The sequence below is a fragment of the Podarcis gaigeae genome, assembly GCF_964106915.1.
Source record: "Podarcis gaigeae genome assembly, chromosome: 14".
Classification (NCBI taxonomy): domain Eukaryota; kingdom Metazoa; phylum Chordata; class Lepidosauria; order Squamata; family Lacertidae; genus Podarcis; species Podarcis gaigeae.
Window position 1 is genome coordinate 2,632,282 of NC_139690.1, and position 27,046 is coordinate 2,659,327.

At 43.2% G+C, this 27,046-nt stretch overlaps 1 protein-coding gene across 17 annotated transcripts in view; it reads left to right on the plus strand.

The window, feature by feature from the left end:
- Nucleotides 1-27,046, plus strand: part of TJP1 (tight junction protein 1) — a 340,092-nt gene that overhangs the window by 256,590 nt on the left and 56,456 nt on the right. For 16 of the 17 annotated variants that reach the window (XM_083712144.1, XM_083712153.1, XM_083712154.1 and 13 more), the window contains 3 exons: nucleotides 14,262-14,318; nucleotides 21,407-21,531; nucleotides 22,876-22,978. In XM_083712144.1, coding sequence (XP_083568270.1) covers nucleotides 14,262-14,318; nucleotides 21,407-21,531; nucleotides 22,876-22,978 — 285 coding nt within the window. Of the gene's footprint in view, nucleotides 1-9,553; nucleotides 9,748-11,104; nucleotides 14,319-21,406; nucleotides 21,532-22,875; nucleotides 22,979-27,046 lie in introns of those variants that run through there. The other variant, XM_083712147.1, reaches the window with a different exon arrangement.

Below are 27,046 nucleotides of genomic sequence, written 5' to 3' on the forward strand. Positions count from 1 at the left end.
TGAGCAACTTGCTGAAATCATAATCCAGAATGTGCCCCTGGATGCCTAAGGTAATACTTGCCCATCTTAAAGTGATGAATTATCCCCCCCCCCCCCGGGATGTGTACAGAACCTTGTGGCTGGTGCTGCCAGGTGACTAAGCTTGATGCCGGGGTGGTGTTACTTTAAAAATATTAGTAAGGTATTACAAATGTGTTAAGTTTCATCCAGAAAAGAAAAGGGAACCACCTGCTCTAAAGACTATTGTTTCTGGCATTTAAAATGTCAAGAGTGCGGAAGAAACTTACAAGACTTTCATGACTTCTGCTCTGTTTGCTAGATTTTATGATACTCTGATAGTGGAAAATTCTATCAGCTGGAAGCAGGGGTGGGTTAATGTTTTGGAATGCTTGTGGGTTTCATGAGGATAGGGGTGCTTCCAGTTTTGTAGGGCATCAAAACCCTGAAGTATTTTTCAAAACATTTCAAAATGTTATTATTTTTATTGTTTTTTAAAAAATGCCCTCAGTTTGTAGCTTCTCTACAAATTGATTTTAACTGGTCTAGTAGTCTGCTAGCCAAAAGCAAGGCGTTTTTGACTCCCAGTTTTTAACTGCAGTGGTACCTTGGTTCTCAAACGCCTTGGTACTCAAACAACTTGGAACCCAAACACTGCAAACCTTGAAGTAAGTATTCCCGTTTGCGAAATTTTTTCAGAAGCTGAACGTGCTCTGTTTTGAGTGTCATACTTCCGTTTTGAGTGTTATGCAGAGGTCTGTCTGTTTTTGCTATTTATTTAGAGTTTTTGTTTTTGCGGCTCTTTTTTGTTTGTGACTGTGTGGAACCCAGTTCAGCCACTGATTGATTGGTTGTGACTGCAGTAGATTGTTTATTGCTTTCATTTTATGGATCAATGGTCTCGTTAGATAGTAAGATTCATGTTAAATTGCTGTTTTAGGGGTTGTTTTTAAAGTCTGGAAAAGATTAATCTATTTTGCATTATTTTCTATGGGAAAGCGCGCCTTGGTTTTGGAACGGACTTCTGGAACAGATTAAGTTTGAGAGGCAAGGTACAACTGTATAACAATAGCAGCCCCTCCCAAATAAGACTGCTAAAATGAAAGAAGTGGGGTTGCAGGGTGAGCGACTAGGAGGATATTTTTGTGGAAGGAATGAGAGATCATTTCTGGTATGCAAGAACTTGTATGTGCTAGTTATGCTGTCATATGGTTTACAGAGTGGAGTAGATAAACCATCATTTTGGATCTGCTTCTGCCTCCAAGCCTAAGGTCTACCTACCGATAATCTTACTGATTTGGGAAATAAGTTGTCAAGTGAGAGCACAGCAGTATCGATTCCTCTTTAAGTGAAGTCCTGCCATTCCAATTTTCAACTGTTAATGGGAATTTTAGGCTATTGGGTGGGGCCCTCTCTGCCCCTCCCAAGGTTTCTCTGTTCCCCACCTCTTCCTTCATTGGAGTAACCTCTGTGATTCATATGAACGCAGCTTGCGTAGGCAAGGTGTCCTTTCTCTCATGTTTTAGTCACATTTCCAGTTCTGGAAATGCTTTTTTGACTGGTTGCCAGCTAAGGTGGAGGAAAGGTGAAGAGCAATTTTGCAAGGAGCTCCCCCCTCCCCCCGTCACCTTGGTGTAGCAGCAGCTAAAGGAACTGAGCACCTTACAGAAGTTGAGATTGTGTATCTTGAGGCATCAGAAGGTCTTGTGGCCCCAACCTGCTGATGGTATCCCACAAGACAGTTTCCCATAGACTAGCTCAGTCTTCCCCAGCCTGATGTTCCCCACTGTTTTGGAATTTAACTGCTGCCATCCCCAACCATGCTAGCTGGGCCTGGTAGGAATTGTAGTCCATCTGAATTTGGGAGGCTCCAGGTTGGGGAAAGCTAGAATAGCCCATCTCATCCAGATTAGATAGCATGCCATAGTGGGCTAGCAGGAGAGAGCAAGGGGCACCAGGCAAAACTTAGGGACATAGGATAAAACTTGAATACGTGGATCTTTTGGTATTCACAGGCTAAGGTGCCTTATACTCCACAGGGAGTAGAATCAGGTGCTTCTCAGCTTAGAGTAAGTAGCCTGTGTTTCCAGGGCAGTGGGGTTCTTTCTGGAATTAAAATACAGTTCTATCTTGGGTCATCCCAGGCAAAACAGTTTGTCTCTAGGTGTGACAGTCAGGCACGCAAGAGGGGTGAAGAACTACAGAAACCCTTATCTGCACCAATCAATCTCAACACAAACCCTCAAGTATCCTTCCTAAAAGGTGTTAAGTGGTAAGGGTGGTGTTGGATTCGCAGAGATTCGGAGACTGGCAACTTTCATTATAACATAAATGTATACATATTAACATACAAAATTACACTGGCACAAAGTTACAGAGTTACACTGTTGGTCCACCTAGTTTGGTCCTGTGCCCTAGTCCTTCTCTCCAGCGTCTCAGACAGAAGCGTATAGATGCAGGACATCTCAGGTTCAGTCCCTGGCATTTCCAGATATGTGCTCAACTACTGAACAATAGTCTTCTAGGTGGGTGCTGTTACTTTAAGTTATATAGGGTGTTTCACACTGCCATGTCATATAAGTTTGCACAGAAGTAACATGTGCTCTGCTGAGCTTCCTCCATTATAAATGTGTTTAAGGTGGCAGCCTGTAGCTTCCCACATGGTCCCTTGGGCACTGCAGTGGCCTCAGACATCCTCCTGCCAAGGCCCACTCCCCGCTCAGTTGTTTTTTAATCTGTTTGGGTGGGATAACTTTTTTTGGCGTGGGCTTCCTGGTTTTTTTTGGGGGGGTGTATTTTATTTGTTTTAAGAAAGTTGTGGGTATTTTGTCTGCTTTTTTGGCAATAGGATTCTGAGTATCTCTTACGAAAAGGGTGTTTTGTAATGCTCATGACAGTTTTTTTTAATTTTCAGATGTTGAACCCATCTGGTAAAAATATTGTAAATAGCTATTCATGTTAGTTTCTCTCTCCTTTTTTTTTTTTTTAAGGAGAGGGAGCAGACGATTGCCCAAGTACATTTTCTTGTCAAAGGAATTATGTTTGTAGCGGTGAAAGTTAAATATATTACTGGCTGGGTAAATTTTGCTTTTTCATTTTGTGTGATGTCACACCAATTGCTTGCTGCTTTAATGCTCTGCTTCATACTCAAATTACATAAGTCATCTGGCAACAAATGTTGTACCCCTTTTGGATGACTGCTTCAGAATATCCCAGAGGATAACCCCCTCTCTCATTCTGATCTTTTAAAAAAAGGGGGGGAGATTTAGACTTGGCTGCTTATCATGCAGGAAACATCCTGGAGCCTTTGCGGAATGCTTGTCACATCTAAAAATGTATGAAGTATACAGAACAAAGGAAGATTGAGGGTATGACATGGCTTACAGGTTAAGGGTTAGAAATCTGAAACGTCTGTACTTTATGAACTTAAATAAGAAAATGAATGGTGTGGCCAAAATTATACAGGCAAAGTTACTAACCCTGTCATTTATAGCCACAAATCCTTGTGAAGTTTATACACAGCTGCCCTAAAAATATATAACTTGACTGTGGAATTGACAATCAAGTAACATAAATACAAATCATCATGAGAAAAAGAACATAAACATCAATGGCTGTAAGCAAAGACAGGGAAGAAACGTTGTGCCTGGGATACCTCTCAAATGTGCACATCTTGAAAATGGTTGGGAGAGTCCAAAACCAACTCTTAAGCAGTGGGATTCAGTGTGCAACTTGGGGTTGCATCTCAAACATTTCACACTAGAGAGTGGTGATGCCTTTTGAATAGTGTTTCTTGGAACACTTAAGTTTCCTGAGAGCAGCAATGGTAGAAGACAGCAGTGGTAGAAATATTTTGATGAAATGAAGTTTGCTGGTCCCGGTTGGTTTTTATCTTGGAAGCTGCCTTAGACCATCTTATTTGTCCATCTAACTCAGCACTATCTGCTTCAGCAAGGACCTTTTCTGGTCTGTGGGCACATTTGCAAACCAGAGAAACAGTTGTGAGCACCACACACAAGCCACAACCAAGCACACGCTACAAACTATTATAGTGGCTACAACTGAATGCTGTTTCAAGCCTAATTTCAGATGAGGAAGGGGACCCTTTGCAAGCCAAGGGAGTCTCTGTAAGCCTGTTGGGAGTCTGTGCACGTCAGCACTAGTCTTGACTGGGAATCAGGTGTTCTGTTTTCTAGACAACTTGTTGATTGCTTGATGCCAATATGTTGCAAAGGCCCCTGGGCATCTGCTTGGGAGTCATTTCGGCTTCTGGATTCACCAAGGGCAACAGTGGGAACCTTGGGTGTGTGGGCCAAATGTGGCCCTCCAGGCATCTGTATCTGGCTCTCCTCAGATCTTTCCCCAGGCCCCACCAACTCTCCTTGAGTGCTTTTGCCTGGATGGAATATTCCTTGAACTCTTGATAGTGCTGCTTGCCTGCCTGCTAACCAGCCTGCTGTGCAAAAGGTAAAATTTGTGTTTCCTTGCTCCACCTACGTTCTCCCCTTGTTTGGCCACTGCTGGCATGTGACCCCTGGAAGGCTGCCCAGAAGAGAATGCAGCCCTCAGGCTGGAAACGATTCCACGTGGCTGCCTTACAGTCATGTGAAAGTGAAGGACAACATGCAGTGATGGGGAAAAGAAAGTGCACCCTTTTTGAATTCTGTGGTTTTACATATCAGGACATAACGGACCCCCAGCACACTAGACTCATGCTGACATTTTCCGACTCAGCTACTCCTGAAAAGCTCCTGAAATATAGGGCCCTCTTACAGGACTATGATATTGATTTGAGGTGCGTTTTTAAAGACACGGAACGAAAACAACTACTGCCAAACTTGCCGCATAGCCGGACCGACCCCAAGAAACCAACGCTCTCTCTGCCGAAGGGCTTTTTTCATAGGGCTGCAATTCATTCAGAAGGGCTGTCAAAGATGGATACGCATGGTGAACCCAGCCGTAATACTCCCTTGGAGAGGAAAACCTCAGAGCAAATAGGCCAAACACATAAAGAACGCCAGCCCAATCTAGATAAGTCAAAGATAGGACACTCCATTAGAACTCTGGCAGATCCTGAATTTCACCACTATTTACCCCGGCTGGAATCTGTTCAGCCAACGACAAATGACGCTCCTCCCAAGGGTAACGTGACACACAGAAAGTCAGAGATAGATCTAATTGTCTTCGACGAAGCCCCCCTCCCCCCAATGATCTCAGCAATTCAGATAACACTGTCTCTAGGAGAAACTACAGGGGACTATAATTCTAACATCGTTCCAAGTTTGAATGAACTCACCCATCAAATCACTAACTCGAGTACGATCAAGGAGATGACAGTTGCAAGTTCAAGAAGTGATGACACCAGGGTCAACGGACTGACAACCGAAGCCCCAGAGGTAGTGGAGGAAATACATCAGGAACCATCTGGGGCTCCAAGTGATAGCCAGCCTTCCGACATGCAGCTAGATTGACCTTATGCCATGGCTGGGAACCTGGTGCAACATTCCTCTTTGAAGTTGTTATTGTGGAATGTGGCAAGGTGGTCTTCTAAGCTGTGTCTCCCTGACTTTACAAAGTTAATAAGGGCATATGATATAGTTTGTTTACAAGAAACCTGTTCATTATGTCACATTGAACTTGCAGGTTTTAATGCCTTTTCAGTTCCGGCAACCAAAAGCCACAAGAAAGGTAGGCCTTCGGGTGGATTGTTAACCCTGGTGGCTCCCCATATAAAAAGTGAACACATCCTGTCAACAAATGCTAGCTGCAAATTACAGTGGTACCTCGTGTTACATACGCTTCAGGTTACAGACTTCACTAACCCAGAAATTGTACCTCAGGTTAAGAACTTTGCTTCAGGATGAGGACAGAAATTGTGCTCTGTCGGCGCAGCAGCAGCAGGAGGCCCCATTAGCTAAAGTGGTGCTTCGGGTTAAGAACAGTTTCAGGTTAAGAACGGACCTCCAGAACGAATTAAGTATTTAACCCGAGGTACCACTGTACTGGTAACAAAGATAGAGCTAGTGTGCCAGGAACTGTTACTGATCAATGTGTATATTCCTCCCACTCCTACTGTCACAGCCAAGAACCTACAATGGGAATTTATTGCACACGTGCTCGAGAATCTGGACTTCATCTGCCCTGACCTACCTATTATCTTGACTGGAGACTTTAATGCCCGCCTGGGCCAAGGGTGGGAGGTGTATGCAAAAGCATGGGAGATCTTGGATACCTCTGTTCTTCCAGACTTCTGTTTTTGGGAATGTAGATCCCAGGATCCAGTAATTAATCTGGCTGGTCTGTGACTCACCAAGCTGACCACCACCAGGGCCCTGACGTGGCTCAATGGGCTAACTGATTGGGAAGGCTCTGGGAATTTTACCATAGGTAAAATAGAGCAGGCAGGGTTCAGGCCAGGGAAATCTGCTTTATGCAACTGTTTGGTGTTATCTCATTTAACCTTTAAGTCCACGTGGCTTCATGAAGAATGTCTTTATGTGCCTTCCTTGATATCAAGGCTGCTTTTGACACTGTCGACAGGGGGCTGTTATGGTCCAAATTGGAGACAATGGGCCTAGAACCTACTTTACTTGATCAAAAAACTTTACACAAAGAACACCTGTCGCATAAGAACAACACCAAGGAATGTAATGACAGATCCTGTCATTATAAACAGAGGTGTAAAGCAGGGCTGTTTACTCGCTCCCTCTCTTTTTAATCTTTTTCTTAACGACCTCACTTCTTTACTAAAACAGGTGGATGCCCACAGCCCAAAACTCAATGCATCAAGCATTCCCATCCTTCTATACGCAGATATGATTTTGCTTTCACAGACAAGAATTCGCCTAAAACGTTTGTTAAATTCCTGTATTGACTATCTGTCCAGAACGAAATTGTGCATGAACTTTGATAAAAGCAAAATAATGGTTTTTTTGAATTCACGCAAAAGCTATAGCTGGGTATTTGGTGGGAAACCCATCCAGCAGGTATTTGAATTCAGCTACCTGGGAATCACATTCCATCATAGGCTTCTATGGTCCTCGCACCGTGCACCGGCCGTGAGCCAGTAAGATGTCTATGCAGGCCACAATGCGTTTCTTTATAACAAGAGGTAATTCACATATCCCCTCTGCCCTCAAGGTCTTCAACGCCAAAGATATAGCTCAGTTGCTCTACGGAATTCCAGTCTGGCTGCCAGGGTTTACCCAGCTGGTAGAACAAGTGCAGGCAGCTTTCCATTTTAGGATTTTTGCTGTCCCACGTTGTGTACCCTATGCAGCCTTGTGTCTAGAGGGAGGTCAACACAAGGTAGAGACCATAGCCTGGGCGAGATTTCTCACATGCTGGTTAAACATCTGCCTCACAACAGATAGAGATCCTCTCCCTAGTGAAGTTTTGCTAGATCCCTTTCTTTCCCCAGGGCTACAACGGTACAGCAACTTGGGCTGTCAGTGGAATCTTTGCGATCAATGTCCCCACCATCTGCCAAGGCTACAATAAAAACTAGGTTGTGGGACATTGAACGCCAGGAACTAACAGCAGCAGCAGAGAAAACATGCTCCCCTCTTAACTTTCAACTTTCTTGGGCACATGAAATTAACCACAATTATCTTGAATTTTTGCTTAATCCTCAAGAAAGAAGGGCATTATAATTCAAATCCTTCAAACCTCCTATGGAGAAGGTTCTTGGGAATGGTGGAAGGAGAAGAATTTGCCCATGTGAAGACCATCAGGTGGAAACTCTTACACATACAGTTCTTAAATGTAAACTATATGTTGATCTCTGCCCACAGTTCCAAATGGAAACTAGAGTTAGAGGTCATACATTTTCTATTATTGGGGAATAATCAGGAGATCACCAAGGTAGTGGCTAAATATCTTTATCTGGTTTTTTGTCGTCGAAACACATTGCAGACATCTGATCTCCCTAGAGACCTAGAGATGTAATGTTAGACTGTCTTGCCTCTTTCATTTGACAAATGTTTTGTGTCACTGGGAAGGTGGGAATTTTGTACTGATTTGCTATGGATGTTTGTATGTGATGCCAATAAAAGGTTTGATGATGATGATCATCAGCAAGTGTGCCCACCTCTATAAAAGTCAAAGGTTTTAGCAGTATGCTGGTCTGTAGCATTCAGATGTGTTTTAACTCAATGCCAAAGAGGAAAGATGACACAGTGCTCTTAGAGAAGGAAGTGCTGCTGCCCATGAAACTGGGAAGGGTTCTAAGGTCACCTCCAACCAATTTTATGCCCATCATTCTACAGTGAGAAAGATTATTCAAAAGTGGAAAACATTCAAGACAGTTGCCAATCTTCTCAGGAGTGGACACCCCAGCAAATTCACCCCAAGGTCACACTGTGCAATACTCAGAGAAACTGCAAAAAAACCAAAAGAAAAACCCAAGAGTTACATCTCAGACTCCTCAGGCCTCAGTTAGCATGTTAAATGTTAAAGTTAATGACAGTACAATTAGAAAAAGACTGAAGAAGTATGACTTGTTTGGAAGGGTTTTCAGGAGAAAGCCTCTTCTCTCTAAAAAGAATATGGCAGCATGGCTTAGGTTTGCAAAGTTGCATCTGAACAAACCACAAGATTTCTGGAACGATGTCTTTAGGCAGATGATACCAAAGTGGAGATATTTGGCCATAATACACAGTGCCATGTTTGGTGAAAACCAAACACAGCATATCAGAACAAGCATTTCATACCAAGTGTCAAGCATGGTAGTGGAGCCACAGGACCTGGGAACCTTGCAATCATTGACTTAAGTGACTAGCAGAGAAGAAATCGCCTCTTGTAGAGGGCAGGCTTGAACAGGAGGCTCTCCTTTCCACTTTTCCTAACTCATCATAGCTAGAGATTATTAAGGATAATTATTAAGCACTGGGCTGTTCTGAGCTTGACATATACTCAATAAAGTCAAAGACAGAGTAATGTGCATATTAAGGAGAATGCAGATTAGGCATTGCATAGCTTGTATAAATTAAGTTGGCATATTATGTCATTCAAAATGAAACTCACGTAATATACACCTGACGACCTGCCATCAATTCCTTTGTTGAAATGATTAGAATGCTTTGTGCAGTATATTAGATGCTTAGATGCAGTATATTAGATATTAGATGCTTTCAAATATTCAAGAGTTGCTGAAGAAAAAGATGCATCACCAGGGGCTGATGTTCACCTCTTTCCCTGCCTTTGTCCTGGGACCTGGGTGTGGTCCTGGGTTGGTCATGCTTCTTCCCTGTCCTGTGAAGTGAGCTTGGGCCATCTGATGACTCCTTTGCTCAGATCTTGCCCAAGGGAATGGGTACGTGCAGATAAGAAGGCTGGATTTTACAATTTTGTAATAACCAGCCAGATATTGGATTCTGGACTTCTTTGTGAATAATAAAGCAGTTTAGTCACTAATTTCTGTTCCTGCTTGCATTTTCTGTTTTGTTTTAAATATGTGCTCTTTTGAGTCTCACATATGTTATGACTTACAAGAAGCAAGGCATTTAAAATTCCAGCCTGCCTTTGGTTTGAAAGCAGGAGTAGATAATACTGGACAGGAAAAAAGAAATTAATTGCTTTTCTCCCACATAACATAATAAGGGCCCCGTAAACCAGCCAATCATTTCCAGGATTACTTTCCTGAGTCCACAGCTGAGCATGTTCCCTGAAAGGACCATTTTGCTAACTCAGATACAGAAACACGATTGGGAGGAAACACTTCTCTTGATGCTGTTGTCTCTCTGTTAACAGGTATGGAAAATCTAAGATACTAGTTTTCTCAAAGAGCCGGAAACTCCATAATTGGAAAATTGATGGGAGAGCCATCAAACAAGTCTATAAATTCCAATATTTGGGAGTTTGGTTACAACATAACCTTAGATGGAAGGCCCATGTAGCCTATGTTACAAATAGAGCCAAAGCTATCTCCTTGGCGATCTTGCGATTCTTCTTCACCGATGGGGCCCTTCATATCCCATCAGCGTTGAAAGTCTTCAAGGCCAAGGTGATTCCGACAATTGCTTATGCCATCTCAATTTGGGGGACTTTTGTCAATCTATCTCACCTAGAGGTTATTCAAAATCAGTTTTTAAGAGGGATATTGAAACTGCCCAACTGTGTAAGTAATGCAGCGTTACGCATGGAACTTAACACTGTATCCCTGGAAAACGCTCTGTGGAAGCACATACTTTGTCACTGGTTATCTCTATGGCACAATCTCCCAAACTTGTACTTGATACAATGTATGTGGAGAGATGATTTCCAGAGCCCATGGGTAAAAAATTTACAGCTGAAAATTACGGCAATGGGAATCTCCCCATCCAAATTACTAGAGCAGGACATAGTTCCAGCTAAAAGAACAGTAACCTGTAAACTAGAGGAGATGGACTTGCAGCAGAAAATGATCTTGGGCAATGGTACCTGCTCACCTCTAAATCTTGGTTTATTACCCCTCTTAAGGCTCCCAAACTATTTGAATTCCTTAACTTCTTCGGCTCATAGATATGCCTTTGTAAAGGCAAGATTCAACACCTTCCCATCGAACGTGCTGAGAAATAGATTCTCCAATGGACAGATATCGCTCTTATGTGATTGTAATTGTGGGGCACCGGAATCGTTGCATCACATAATTCTTGATTGTGCTTTTCACTTATCGGCCAGGAGCAAGTTTCTTGCTCAGTATCTTAAGGGAATCGCCGATGATACGACTGAAGCCAAACTGAGATATCTATTAAATGATGATGACCCCCTAAGATCACTCATGGTTGCCAGATTCTTGATCAGCGTCCCATCCCTAAAGAAGAGAAATGGACTCCTGTGTGGCTCGGATAATCCCTTTAAACCATGATCTATGTTTTAGGTTGTAATTAGGTGATATCACCATTGATGTCTTCTATTAATTTATGAGCAGAGGGCAATGTTTATGGTACAAATTTATTGTAATGTATGATGTTGGTCTTTTGTTTTTGTTTTGCTTTGGTTCTTGTCTGTTTTTTGTAAGTTTTGGCGGTTTTAAATTTGGAGGTTCAAGTACATTATGTTGATATGGGAAACTGTCGTGTGATGGGCCAATGGCCGTAATAAAGATAAATCCAATCTCTGTTAACAGGCAATATCTTAAACAGTTCTCAAAATGTACAGGGTTTTTTTTATCAGTAGTTGCCAGTAGTAGCAACAAAGCAAAATTGTACAGAGTATTGAATTGGCACTTCTTCACTATTCAAATAAAAATCAGGTGTAAAAACTGCAGCAAAGTTGGATTTTAGCCCCCCACCTCCAGTAAATATTTAAACAAGAGTTCCAGAAAAGCAGTACTTTGCTTAAATATCATTATATAACTTTGGCTATGTTCCCACAATCTGATAAGAATGGAATGTGGTTTGTTTACAAAGTTTTCAACTAACTTTCCAATGGATTTATGTCTTCCAAGATTATGGTTTCTGCAGGCAGGAGTCACTTTTAACCTGATAATATTGGAGAAATCTATTTAACAAAACAACTGCATCAGTTAGTGACTATGCCCGGACAGAATTGGGATAACTCAAGCTTGAATTCCTTTTTTAAAAATGCAAATGTTGAAGGGGGTAGTATTTAGTCTGTGGCTTGTTTTTGCCAGGGCTAAACTTTTTAAACTGGCAGAATGAGGACACCCAAAGAAGCAAAGGGAACAAATAACTAATTCTAGTGGAAAGGCCGGGAACAGGCTGAGGATTCTATCCTGTGCATGTATTAAAGTGTACTTGGGTGTGGGTGGGTGGTAGTAGCTTCATTGGTTGTGGGTCAAGGAATAAAAAATAAAAATTTATTCTGAAATCTACTGGTTTCACACCACGTAGAATATTTGATTTTCAGAAGAAGTATTCTGATACCCCCTTTGAGTATTTATATACTCTTACAAGGGAAATCTGTTTAACTGCAAGCATTTGAATCTTCTATTTAAGCAAAATAACAACGCTGGCAAAATAACAACGCTGGCAAAATGACAACGCTGGCTTCAGTTTTTGGAGGGCCCTTGGGCAAGGCCTTACTGCCCCACTCCCTTTCTGTGGCCAGAGGGAAATCATAGGGCAAGCAGGTGATGGTTTTCCATCTCCTCGCTCTTGCAGTTGTTTTTAGGGTTGGGAGAGCAGGTGAACAGACAGGAAGACGAGGAGGAAGGAGACAGGTTCCAGAGAGTGGCAGTGGGCTCCACCAGAGTGTGGCGCTTGGCAGGTGCCGAGCTGTGCCAACCCTGCCGCCATCCCTGTGAAAACAGCTCCTTTTTTTCCTCTTGGAAAGACCTCTGCCCTTGGGAAGGGGCATTTTTGAACAGAATTTGATCTTTATATGAAACCTGTCTTACTGCAGGTTGGATATAGAAAAGAACTGCAGCAGTAGTATAAAAATAATAAACATGTCTTCATTCAATTCAGTCATTCCATCTAGGATTTTACTTTGGGTTTAACAAAGGCTTTGTGGCTGACCTGTCAATGGCCGCTGGACTCTTCATGTCACAAAGTGTCCTGTTTGGGGGGGTTTCCATGTAAAAGGTCTAGACTGAAAGCCCAAGCCACTTCTCATGAATGATAGGTCTTGCAGCAACATAGCTTGGTGTGAGTTCTCCCTGTCCCTCTTTTTTGGCCCATTATGACCAGTAATGTTTCACCTTGAAGACTGCGCTTTCTAAAGACAACACCACTTACATTTAAAGCAAAACCAAAAGCTGTGCTCTTTCTTTTATGGTAATCCGGTTTTTAAAATTTGCTCCTATCAATACTCTTTAATCTGGCTGTCTGACATAGAAACCTATTTTGTTCCGCTATGCTGGTATTCACGTGAGAGAAGATTAGCATACACAGAACTGCAGAGTCAGTTAAACGTGACCTTCCTATATAGTACAGTAGCTCAGCATGTCATAATCCATGCCTAGTGTAAAATGTGTGCCAAATAATATTTCTCTCAACAAAGCACCACGGTATTTTTGTAGCCGGGAAGCGGGGAGATGCTTAAATGATAGGTAGCTGTATCTGGGTGTCGGGCACAAACCAGTTTTATTCATTTGCAATGTTCAGTGAAATGGAGAGAGTGCTGATACTATAACAAACATTTCATATGTTTATTGGCTCTTGAAAGTCTCGTGCATTCTGCATATTGTGCTGAAAGTAGTTTGAGCTGTTCTCTGATCATTTGTACATTTTCACCCTTTTCAGAATTTTAATTATGGTTTACGGAGGAGGGGAAGCTAGATTGGATCAGCTTGTTTATTTGATTGCAAATTATTTATCTCTCCATTCTTTTTTCTGCTGCTCTGGTGGGAGAAGAGCTCAAGGGGCTTTCTTAAAACAGGAGCCCTAATACCATCAGTCTTAAATTCTTACTGAAATAATCCGGGAGAATGTGGATGTTGCATGTTTATCTCTTTGGATGGTTAGTGTAAGATGCCAGAGATTTCATTAGAAGCACTTGCTTGACGCAGTTTTCATTTATGTGGCTTGTGATGGCCATATTTCTGTGAAGTGTTTTGAAAGTGTGTTTTAAGCACGGTTAAATGGTGGGCAGAGAAATGCAACCCACTAGTATTTGCCACTATAGGGGATGCATCATATCAGTACATAAGGAAATAATGTTAAAGAAAAACTGAAGGCATGTGATAATGGGGACTAGAAGAAATTTATCACTTTGTGTTCCCTGAATATGGGTTGTCAACTATATCAATAAGTATTTTTTTAAAGAGGATTGACTATCTGGGTTTTCTGTATTGTATGACTTCTTTGTAAAACATTAAAAATTAAGAGTGGCTGAGCTAGACAAAGCATGACACGTTAATTTTGTAGTTATTCATGCTGAAAATAGAGGAATTGATAAGAAGAGTTTATAGGAAGAGTTGACAACTGTCCATGTATTCCAGTTAAACACAGGATGTTCCACTGATCAACTATGTGAATTTAATTAAAAAACAAAACAAAAATGTTATCTGTCTGCCTTCATTTTATTCACTGTTACAAAGACCCAAAGCCGTTTTGAAAACACATGTACATTTTAAAGTCCTTATTAGTACACTGTCTTTATTAGTGCAACCAAGGTATCACAAAATATTGTGCAAACTTTCAAGTTCTCCAGAAATCTTCCTCAGGTTAGTTAGTAAAGAAAGCAAGAAAGGAGAGAGGAAATATTTGGCTGGCTGTAAAGTCATCTCTGTCTGCATCTTGTAAGACTACACTTGTACTTGGATTGTTAGCAACGGCAAGAAAGTAATCTTGATTACTTTTTCCTTCCCTTTTAATCAGAGCACAACAATGGAAGAAACAGCTATATGGGAACAACACACAGTGACTCTTCACAGGGTAAGTTTCTGCAATTATAGATCTGTGTTCATAACTCAGGATACTGTCAGCTCTTGAAAACAATAGCAAAAATCCAGATGTCCGGAAGGAAAAAGAAAGGAAACTAGTTGTGTCATATTCCGTTGTTTGAAATTAGTGTGATTGTCAACTGCTTATAATAGTTTATTTATAGTCTCTTGACCACCTTTCTGTAGCAGCACTCCAGGGTTAGGGGCTGCTAGCTTGCCTCTTGTTTGGGCAAGAGGGAGCTCGATCCCCTTCCCTACTTTAACTTCAGCTATCCAACAGTGAGCAGATCCTTCGCATTTCCAGAAGTAGAGCATATCCTTTGAAAGCAGAAGGTCCAGCATCTCCAGGGGAGCTGAGAAAGGCCCTGCCTAAAACACCAGTTTTTCTCAGTCAGTGTAAGCGATACTGACCTAGGTGGACCAGTCATCTGCCCCAGTAAAAGGCTTTCTCATGTCCAGGTTCTGCAGAAATGCCCAGAAAGCATCATTGGACATAATATTGAGCTTCATAAAGAACACTGGACTTCTTAAAGGCTTCAGTTTTTATTGAACTTTTTTATTTATTTCCTGTTGTTCTCAGTGCTAAGTAGAATTTGATGGCTTGGGACCCAATACAAACCCCCAACATTGTACAGAAAGAGAGCAAGACTGAGGTTTTCCTGGGAGGAAGCTGGATCTGGTTACAGAGGTTCTGAGCACAGATAAAGAGGCAGGGGGCCAAATATTTAAATAGAAATGGTATTAGCTTCCCAAGGAAGTCACAAGTGGCCAAGAAATCTAGATGACTAGGGGAAGACTGTTAAGTAGTAGGACAGAACAAAGCTCCATGCTTTCCTCATAGAATGAGAAGGCAATAGGAGGTGTCAACAGCCAGCCAACTTTGCTGAAACTGCTGGACCAAGCAGTGCAGGTAAAGGGACACAAATCACAAGGGAGTGTAGATGTATGCATCCCTGTTGTAGGCCCTTTTCCTGCAGCCAGTTTTGCGGCTTGGGATCCCAGGAAGGACAAGAGCATTGCAGCATTTTATTTAATAACTGGGGGCTGCTCGCCCTGCTTGCCAACCCTCCCTGTCCACTAGCCCCTTGGCCAAGTGCTCTAACCCACCACCTCGCCCATCCCTTCACAGCACTCCAAGCCCACCCCCTTGGAAAGGAGGCCAGGAAGCGCTTCACAGAGCTGCTTGCTAAACTGCTCCGCCCCCCCCCACCCCCGTTAAACCTTCCTGCAACTGTCTTTAACTGGGAGGGGGCATTTCACAGAGTGAAGCATCTCTCCCCCCCCCCAATTACAGAGCTCCCCCGGGGACCGTGCTACCAGGGCTGCTTCCTCACTCTGCAGTTGGTGTTGCTACGGATAGGACTATCTAAAGCAGTGTGTGACTAAAGCCTTAGATTTTTAGGTGCATAGGAATAAATTTATGCCCCAGCTTTTCAGTATGGCTGACGAGACAAAATAAGTTTCTAGTCCCTAGGATCGAAAAGATACATCCATTCATTTTATTTCTAAACCCCTCTCCATCCCAAGGGTGGTGGTGATTAGCAAGAAATAAATGCAATAGTACAGCATATAAGGGGACGCAGGTGGCGCTGTGGGTTAAAGCCTCAGCGCCTAGGACTTGCCGATTGAAAGGTTGGCGGTTCGAATCCCTGCGGCGGGGTGCGCTCCCGCTGCTCGGTCCCAGCACCTGCCAACCTAGCAGTTCGAAAGCACCTCCGGGTGCAAGTAGATAAATAGGGACCGCTTACCAGCGGGAAGGTAAACGGCGTTTCCGTGTGCGGCTCTGGCTCTGGCTCTGGCCAGAGCAGCGATGTCACGCTGGCCACGTGACCCGGAAGTGTCTCCAGACAGCACTGGCCCCTGGCCTCTTGAGTGAGATGGGCGCACAACCCCAGAGTCTGTCAAGACTGGCCCGTACGGGCAGGGGTACCTTTACCTTTTACCTTACAGCACTTAAATTAAAAAAGACCCACCATAAAACTAATATATCTTACAATTCAAAATCATGACTCACAAAAATAATTCTTGGCTCACTCCTCCTCACATGCCTGACGGAATGAAATAGCTTTGCCAGGTGATGAAAGGCTGGTAAAGAGGGGACAGTTGCATTTCTAATGGGAGGGTGTGGACTTGTGCATGGTCAGTGCCTAGCGCAAGTCCAAAGGGTGGCTGAGTAAGATATCCAGAGGTTGGAAGAAAATTCCTCTCTGCTGAATCTCTTCATGACTGACAGAATATAAAAACAGCTCATGCACACTTGCCTAATTTTTTGCAGATTGAAGAATGCCATTGCGTCTCAAAATTATTTGGTTTGGCAAAGGATAGCAAAAGATGCTGCTATAGCTACCTTGTGTGCACAGGTCTAAAAACAGGAAGTTCTGTGAACAAGAAACGGGCTTCAAGGAATTCAGCAGCTAGAAAAGAGCCTCCTTCCCAGCCCCCTTCTCTCCCACCTCATCCACATGTGCCACATATTTTTCCACCTTGGCTGTTCCTGACAACATATAAGAAAATACATCCCTCCAAAGTAGCCCCCCCTACTTTTCCCAGGTTGCAGGAGGGGTGAAGCCTGTAGCATAGGATCAACAGGACAAAAAAATGTCCCTTTAAGTTAAGCACCCTCCAGCTCTGGCCCAGGAATGTAAAATTAGATAAGCTGCTGTGGACTCTTTTCAGTTTGGAATCTCTTGGAGAATATGGAAAAGCCACATTCCTCTTGAAGCTTTATTATGCTTCTTTTTAAATTTCCCACTAAAGAGAAGAAGGAGTGTGTGTGTTTGTGTTATTGGGGGGGGGCAGTAGCTGTGGACTAGTTATGTGTATGTTGTTCAGAGATGAATTATAGCTGCACAAGTTGGTACACGATTGGCCACTTTTAAAATGCATGACACACAACATATATTTAAGAGCAGTTTAAACACCAGTCTAGTTGGATTACATCATGGCACCACAAACCACAGTTTAATGCTGTCATAACACTGGAAATTCTAGTATATTGACTCAGTTATGATACAGGTCTCAGCATTCTTTATCCTATCCCTGATGACTGAGTGCTCCAACAGCTTCCTGTCTTGCTGTGCATTAAAAATGCATGGTCCTATCTTGACAATCATTGGCTTCCATAGATTGTGGATTGAAATATAATAGGATTAGATAAAACAATTCAAGCCAATTTTGTGTGTCCCGTCATTGAACACACAAAAAGAAACTGTGTGTGTGTTGGCATCCATCTGTCTCGAGAGACCATTGAATACTACTGTCTTAGAGTTAGCAGCGTCTGCTGTGGCTGTAGAGACCAAAATGGGAGACGTGTGTTTTATTGCAGTTGGAGCAGATGAAGGTATCCGGCTTACCTTATCTAGAAAGGACTCCTTCACACAGTGCATACTTAAACTATTGACCTCACTTCCACAGGAGGCAGGGGTGGCCACTAACCTGGATGGTTGCAGTGATGCTTCTAAATCCCAGTTGCTGGAAACTGCAGGAGGGGCTCTTGTGCTCGAATCCCACTTGTAGGTTTCCCACAGGCATCTGGTCGGCCACTGTGAGAAGAGGACTGACTCTTTATGTTCTTATGACTTCTTCATTCAGTCACCACAGTATGATTGCCTAACAATCTCAAGTTGATTTGTTGCGCCAGTGCGCTGGTGCAGTGAGACATATACTGCAGTCTAGGGAATAAAGCTTTAAATGAGAGGCCTTCCAAAGTCACACAGAGAGCTAGACTGCACCATATGCTCTTCATTCCTGACTGAAAGAGAGCTTTCCAGAGTTTGAAAGTTAGCCTTCTTTCACCAATAGAAATTGGAATAATAAGAGGTATTCCTTTATCTCCTTCTTGTCTCAAGTTGGCTGGACTTCTTAAAGGCTGGATTTTGTTTTGTGTGAAGAAGCATCTGTTTTGCTAATTGGATTAGCAAAACCACAGGAGAAGTTGCAACAGACATCATTTTTAAGATTTTTACCAGCAATGAGAGGAGTAATATTTCTTGGTTGGTGGAGATTTTTGCCCAGCTGTGAGTTGGACTGAAATTGTGGCAAGTCCTGATCAAATATTCCTTTGACAATTTGGAGAAAACTATAATACTTGGAGATAAGGCACTGTGTCACATATGGAACATAAGAAGGCCCCTTGGGTATGATGCCATAGAGCTCATTGAGTCTAGTTTTCTGTTTGCTAGTCAGATGTTTCAAAAAGGCTGGCAAGCAGGCCCTGAAAGCAGTCCTCCAGTTGTACCCCCCAGGACCACCCCACTCAGCTCAATCCTCAGTCCCTCGTGTTCAGAGCTATATTGTGTCTGATGTGAACACTGAGTTTATAGTCTTAATATAGGAACACCAGTAAATTAAAACCAAATATTTCACTGAGACTCTTGCATGAAAGATTCTTGCCTTTTGGTGTGTGGTTAAAGAATGCTTTGCATTACCTTTAATGATTATGTGTGTACAAACAATATTTCTATTAAAGGTGGTTCAAGCACTATCTCCTAAGCTCTTGCTGTCAGGGCAGAAGTGAGGACAGAGAAAATGAGGTTCTTTGGTGGTGGTGGTTGTTTTGTAGCTCCCCTTTCTACAAAGAGAAAAAAATGGTTGGAAAAATTAGGGAATACTGGGTGAGAAATCAGGAGGAGAGTTTTACTCCGCTGCCTGATCTGGAGTAAATCTCTGCCTAGTTTGGGAATGGGTCAGGCAGCTGAGATGGCTTTGGATCTGAGCCATTTCCCATCCTCCTCTGCAGCCCCCCAAGCTTCCTCCATTTGATGGGGTCAGGGCCAGAGACTTCCGTGATATCTGAGAGGCGGATCCCATATATATTCTTTAGTCTATTGGAACAACCCTTCCAGCATTCTTAGGATTGTAGACTAAATGCTCATTTTTTAAAAAAAAGGTTTCCCTCCGTGAGGTTTTTGGGGTTTATTTTTTAAAACCTCTGGGATCCTAATACTAAAGTCATTGTTAAGCTTGCTCTATGACATCCCCTAGCAAAACCACCAGATGACAACCTTCCTTTTCATTCCTGGTATTGTTTTCCTAGAGTGCAGCTTACACTTGTGAAACATGAAAAGGAAGTACTATGCAACATACAGAGAGGCATTCATGCAAGATGGAATGCTGTGTCTTCATGCTCCTCTGGGTTTAGAGTTCATTCTAAATTATGGTGGAATATAAAGCACATGAGTTGGCCTTGTAAAAGCTTTCAGGGAAGGAACACCTGGAGAAGCTGCTTCTGTTCTGATGATCAGGGAGCGATCACAGGGAGCGATTAATTTTTTAATTGGGACAGTCATTTGGACTAAAACTAATTCTTAATATTTGTATACCATGTTAGAATTAAAGAGTTGCATGTCCAGTTAAAGATACCTTATAAAAGAAACTATTGCATTTCAGCTAATCTATCAATTACATGTGGATGTAAATAATAGTTTTGAACCAAAGCCCACATTTCCATCCATTGTAGATTATGCATGCATGGATCATAGCAAGCATTGGCTTAGTTCAGAAGTGTTGGCAAGGATTGCTTCTAGCTATTATGCCAAGATGCTCTAAACCGCCTCTCCTTCGTATACTGGTGGATGAGATCAAGTGTTTTCACATGCGAGGGAAAACAAGCGAGGGTTGAGCACCTTCTTCCTGCATGCCCCTTTCTTTAAAATGGCAACTCCTGTTGTTTTGGGCATGATATTGCTGGCTCCAACTCCAGTCAGCCTCTTCACCATAGCCAGTGGCCAGAGATTATGGGAGTTGTAGTACACAACATAAGGAGGGAGCCTCATTGGCCACACCTTCCCTACAGAAGATTCCTGTTGCCTGTTTGGTCCAAACCTGCAGCAGGTCTGTAGTCGGATCTAATTAATTGGCATTCAAGGGGAAGTACTAAAGCTTTTAAGATCAGGGAGAATTAGAGTAGACCCCTGTATTATGACCTTCAAATGGTCTTCTCTTTGATAGAAAAAAGTAGCATCCACACCTTTTGCTTTGACAACTCCAGATCAAATACACTCAGTTTTCAAGTTAAATGTTCTGGCTTCTCTGTGCGCCTCACCCAAGGGACTTGTGGAAGGGACTTCATGAAAATGGGCCTTGTCAGTAGTGCCACCCCACCCATCTGGGGATTGCCCTCCTCAGGAAGACTCACTCACTTGGTACATCATCATCATCATCATCATCATTTATTATTTATACCCCGCCCAACTGGCTGGGTTTCCCCAGCCACTCTGGGCGGCTTTCAACAAAATATTAAAATACAATAGTCTGTTAAACATTAGAAGCTTCCCTAAAGAGGGCTGTACAGTGTTTAGGTGCCAGACCTTTCTGTTTACCAATGTAACTTCCTATGGTGGTGGTCATCTTTTTAGTGGGGTGGGTGGGACTTGGTCCGTATTAGTACATCGCTGGGTGATCATGTTATCCATTATGTGCTGTTAAGTGTTTTCATTCTTTTCTGATTTCAAACTGTTTTTATGTGCCATACTTTATTCTTGTCAAATTGATTTGAGACTCTTTATTGTAAAAGGAAACTGGTAGGTCAAAGAGAGAAACAATACAGCCTCTACAAACTGAACTGGACTATTTGTGATTATCACTGTCTTGCATCCATGTCTTGGGGATGCTGTGACATTGAATGTATTATAGGCTGGTTTCTGTCTCTGAGAGGAAGGAAGAGAATGAAAGGCTGAGAGCAACAGGTTGTGAACTGAAAAAATTGAGAGCCTCAGGATGTTTTGCTTGGTATAAAGTTGTTGCTTTGTTCAAAATCCTGATACCTGCATTTTGAAATACAGTGGTTCCTTGGGTTACAGACACTTCAGGTTACAGACTCCGCTAACCCAGAAATAGTACCTCGGGTTAAGAACTTTGCTTCGGGATGAGAACAGAAATCATGCTCCGGTGGCGCTGCAGCAGCGGGAGGCCCTATTAGCTAAAGTGGTGCTTCAGGTTAAGAACAGTTTCAGGTTAAGAACGGACCTCCAGAACGAATTAAGTACTTAACCCGAGGTACCACTGTAGATGGTATAAATGTTATCTGTTACATGAACTTGTTGATACCTCTAATCCAAGCTTCTTTCTGGTCTCTCATAGGCTCCTGGATTTGGGTTTGGTATTGCAATATCTGGTGGAAGAGATAATCCTCACTTCCAGAGTGGAGAAACATCTATCGTTATATCCGATGTGCTCAAAGGAGGCCCAGCAGAAGGACTACTACAGTAAGTTAATTTTGGGGAGTGGAGCTGTATGGGGATGGTTTATTCCTGCTTATCGTCTTATCCTCTGTTCCTGTAAGTGTTGCTGTAAAATTAATTCTTCCTCTCCTTAACCATTGTTGAAGGAATAGGCTTGACTTGAGGATCGTATTTCCTTCAATCAGGTCATACTCACACCATAAATTTAAATCCTATGACTTCCCACAAAGAATCCAGTGAGTTGTAGCTTAACGGTGCTGGGAATTTTATTGGTAAAATCTATTTGGTGTTTCGCAACTTTCTGACTAGTTGCAGGACCTTAGCCAGACCTAGCAGAGTAAACACAGAATCCACGGAAGCAATTGGCAACCTGGCTGCAGACAGGATAGACGAAGTAGGAACCAGGAACTTGTAGTTAGGTGTTTATTATATACAGTGGACTATTTACAGGAACAGAACACGGATCTTTAGCTTGCTCTCTCATACACAACTCACATCCTACACTGAACTCCTGAACTAACACATTCCAGTTAGTAGGCTGTTAATTATCACTCCCTTGAGAGAGCCTGACCAATCAGGGAGCTGTCTCCATGCCTCTGTTATCACCAGGCAGACTTACTCCTTCAGATTGCCTTCTGGCTGTCTGCCAAACCTTAATTGACTCTGTGTGAGTAGCTGCATGTACACAGATTCCCAAAATTCTTTAGCTGTGTGGTGGGTAAACTACAGTTCCCAAGATTCTTTGGGGGAGAGCATGACTGAAATAAAGTGGTACAAATGTGATTTAAATGTATGGCAGGATTGTGACCTTTTCCCTCTCCCTCTTCTCTGTGCATCCTCGATCCCCCCCTGCTTCACTTCACCATGGTTTGCCATTGCCTGCATGGGTGTGACCGTCAAACACAATTTGCTCCTAAGCTTGGTTTTTGCATCCAGTTTCAAATACAGGTTTGAGGAAACCCTGTTTGCCATTGACTGTGGCTAATGTTGGTGTGAACTTAAAGGGGTCATGATTGGCCCAAAAGAAGTTCAAGCGTTGGAGGAGGCAGTGTGCAGTCCTCTTGCAGCTGGCCCATTTCCTCCCTCTTAACAATGTTTATGGGATGGAGAAGTGTGTCTGAAGTCTCAGAGCTGGTGGCATCAACTTTTAAAAATAAAGCAGAGGAACTTCAGAAATGTAGAAGCACATGATGAATATTACGAACAAAACATTCTGATAACTTTGTGGAAGAGAAGATCTGCATCCACAAAGCACCTCTGTTGGAGTGGCTATATAGCATAGTAATAGTAAGCTTTGCTTGTTTTCTTCAAGGCTTTTTCTTTACTCTTTTACCAACAAGCTTCTTACTTATTTTAATTTTTTTCCAGGGAGAATGACCGTGTTGCAATGGTCAATGGTGTTTCTATGGATAATGTGGAGCATGCTTTTGCTGTTCAGCAGCTGAGGAAAAGTGGTAAAAATGCCAAAATTGTAAGTTGGTGCTTTATCCTATACTCCTAGATGTGTGCGCAAAGTCCAGAAAATATACCAGAATTGCTCAAACAAAATGATTGCAGCCTTGATGGTGGGTTCATTGACATCTGTCATACAATAGCACAAAACTTGTAAAATAGCTAACGTCCTAGAGCAAACCGTTATGTGTGCTTGAACTGCTCTAGACATTTTAGCGGGTGAGGGGGTGGGGGAATGAAACCCTAAAGCAGACTTGATTACTTACTAGCTGGGGCCACAGGGGATATGCTGAGCCTTCCCATGGTATCCACTGATTGCAGCCCCGAACCTCTTCCTGCATTTACTGCCTAGTAATGAACAGCAGCTAAAGAATACACTTGGGAGTAAAATGGTAAAGGTAAAGGACCCCTGGACAGTTAAGTCCAGTCAAAGGTGCTCAACTTGCTTCAGGGCGAGGGAGCCAGTGTTTGTCCACAGACAGTTTTCTGGGTCATGCGGCCAGCATAACTAACTCGCTTCTGGTGCAACAGAACACCGTGACGGAAGCCAGAGCGCACGGAAACGCTTGGGAGTAACGGTAGGAAGTGGGGACCTGCCCTTCCTCTACAACCCTGGGCTCATACTATTTAGCCTTGCTCTTTTACCTACACCAAACACAGCTTCTGTGTGGAGATAATTGGGAAGCTTTCCTTGTTCCTTCTCATTCTGTGAAGGAAGAGGGAGAAAGGCCAATCTTTGGAAGAGGCAGTCTGGGCCTATTCCTCAGCCTGTCTCCATAATGGATGAGTCGGGGAACATAGTGTGAAAGAGAGGGTTGGGATTTTCATTTTCTTGCTCCATATCAGGTGTGGGCTTAAGTCAGTCTGTTGGCTGTTACTCAGGTGAAAGAACCTACCCCAGCTGAGACTGAAAACAGCATTGTTCAAGCATGCTTTATAAGCTGCCTTTAATTCATTAGTTGCGGGAAAGACAGAATATAGCCCTCAAGGGACGTGGGTGGCACTGTGATCTAAACCATTGAGCCTCTTGGGCTTGCCAATCATATGGTCAGCAGTTCGAATCTGCACGACGAGGTGAGCCCTTCTCTGTCCCGGCTCCTGCCAACCTCTCTGTTTGAAAGCTTACCATTGTGAGTAGATAAGCAAGTACCGTTGTGGTGAGAAGGTAAACAGTGTTTCCATGTGCTCTGGCACTCATCACATCCTCTGTGTGCCAGTAACAATTTAGTCATGCTGGCCACATGACTCAGAAAAGCTGTCTACGGACAAACACTGGCTCCCTCGGCCTGAGAGCAGAGATGAGCGCCACACCCCATAGTCTAATTTGACTGGACTTAACCATCCAGGGGTCCTTTGCCTTACTTTTACCTATATGACTTATGATTATTGGGAACAAAGGCACAAAATATTCAGCAGTGCAGAAACCTCACTGTGCCTTCTAAAACTTTTGGCACAGGTTTGCATGTTTGATCTGCTTATCAGCACTTGCGGGTTCAAAGTTGAAGCAGGGAGGTGGAGCTTTGATGATTCAGGCAGGGGAGCTGGAAACAGGAAAGGAATGTGTTTGCTTTGCAGAGCTAGCATTCCAGGACAAATTGTCTGCAGGCAGTGTTGCTGAGCAAAGTGGGTCTAGGTCTAAATTGTGCCCACACAAGGCTCTCTGTGACCCTGCTCCTTGGCAGCATTGACAAGCAGAATAGCACATGTGCAAAAATGTCTTAAGGCTTAAGTAAGCAATCCATTGGGATGTGCTCCGGGTACTCCACAGCTAGCACTGAGCTAGAGTTGTTGTGCAAATCAAGCAAACTCCATCTTGGATGTCTAGGTATTCTGCAGAATTCCGAACATGCAGAGTTCACATAGAATTCCTCTGCAGAGCTTTCTCCGTTCCCAGATGAAACCTGATCAGGTTTAAGATTTTCATTCATTTGTGCGTTTCATTCATTTTGTACTCTTAACTAAAATGTTAAAATACACATAAGCAGGGCATGTGGCAAAAAACCCCCACCACTATTCAAGTTGATAGAGTAAAGCACTGTGGAGAGTATACCATTTCAAAAGACCAAGGGGATGTCCACCTGTGCAATGGGTGAGCAATCTAAAATGAACAGCAGGGCTTGTGTGGCTGCAGTGAGCAAACAACAGAGAGCCTTGGAGAGAACGTGAAGAGGGATATATCCAAAGATGGATATGAGATGCTATAGGAGAAGAAACTCAAATGCAGAGCTGGGGCTGATGTGAGCTGTAGTCCAAAATATCAATCTAGTGGAGGACACCAGATTGACCGAGGCTGCAGTATCCTGTCCTCAGTGTCCCCCTTTTCTATAGATCACCAAAGGAACTGTAAGCACTGAGGGCAAGGCCTCAGTACCCATACCCAAAGTCTCAGGTTCCCAGTGTTTATTGCTTCTCCTTAGTCTGTCTTCATAGCAAGGCAGAATTGTGCCTAGCTTTTCACATGCCCTAGGTATTGAATGGCTGTACTTTCCTCTCATGCCTCAACAAGCAGCTTTTTCCTTCATTCTCAGCGCATACTATTTGCCACTGCATGGTGCAATTATATTGATTCTTGCTATTCTTTCAGACAGAGTGCATAGATAGCTTTTTCTTAAATCTGCAAAACAACCCGTCATCAGCAATAGATCAGTCTGTCTTGTGGTAAACAATTGCAACGCTGTATTGTGTGAAAAATCGTAACACACTCATTGTTCCTCACATAGAGCGCATTGTAGTAATCAAATCATGAGGTTACCGGTGCATGGATTGCTGTGGTCAAGCCATCGCGATCCTGGAATGGCCATAGCTGTTCTGCTAGTCAAAGCTGGTGAAAAGCACTTTTAGTACCGAAGAACACTTGTGCCTCCAGTGGCACAGTGGGATTTCGTAGCATCCATAGACTTTGCACCTGCTCCTTCAGGGCAGACAACTTACCAACTTCATGGATCCACAGAGCCTCTGTCTTCCCAGGTTCAGACTCAGTTTGTTAGAACACCACTGGATCCAAGCACTGGTCAAGGGCCTGCACAGCCATTCCCAGTTCAGACGTTACCTCACTCCAAAACCTCTTATGCCTACTCCCAACAGTGTCAGACAGAAGTTAAATAGCATTGGGGACAGAATAGTTACCCGTTTCACCTCATACCTCAAGAACCAGGGGGATGAGAAAACCCTCAGGCTATGTTGAATTCTGCACCCGTCCCATGAGATCAGACTGGACCTTCTGCAGAACAGTGTAGCTGATACGCATCTCCGAGAGGCTGTCCTGGAGGATAACAATCATCAGTGATCTCAAAAGCTAATGAGAAGTAGAAGCAGCAAGGTCTCTCTTCCAGTAAGAGGGCGACCAAGGCCAATTCCATCCTGAGCCTGGCCTGAACCCAGATTGCAATGGGTCTGGATAATCTGTTTCCTCTGAGAGGGCCTGCAACTGTGCCACCGTGACCCTGTCAGGTACCTTGCCCCCACCTCCTTCAAGGCAAGAGGCACCAGCCCCTCATGCAAAGACACAGTCACTGCACCTGGGACCCACCCAGTCATTCCCCATGACTAGCAAACATTTTGTCAGAGTAACCAGGCTGCAAAAACTGAAACTGATCCTACAAAGCATGGCATTGAAAACCTCATTTCGAGCTGCATCTGTCATGGTGTCTAGCTCACTACAGGGGCAGACCTGTTATCCGCAATGTGCCTAGGAAGCAAAGAACAGAAAGTCTCTTGGCCTTCAGACATAGTCCTAGACTCCAACCACCTATACAGGTGCCAGTAGCCTGTGGACCACCTTGAAGTGTTCTGCTGGGGTAGAGGCAGCAAAGGGTCAAAAGGCCTACACTAAACAGTGGTTTGGAGGGTCAAAAGTATGCTTTGGGCTTGTGTGCTGCTTCTTATTTTCTCACACGCTGATTTTCTTCTCTCCCCTTTTTCTCTCTCCGTTTTTCATGATGAAGTGGGTTTTCAGACTGTAGTTGGTAGGTTAGTACTAGCTATAAGTCTGCCCAATTCAAATTTTCACAGCAACTTGTGATTTGGCAGTCTGATGGCTGACTTGAGTCAGTAGGTTGAGCTTGATAGTATCTTTGCTGCTTCTTGT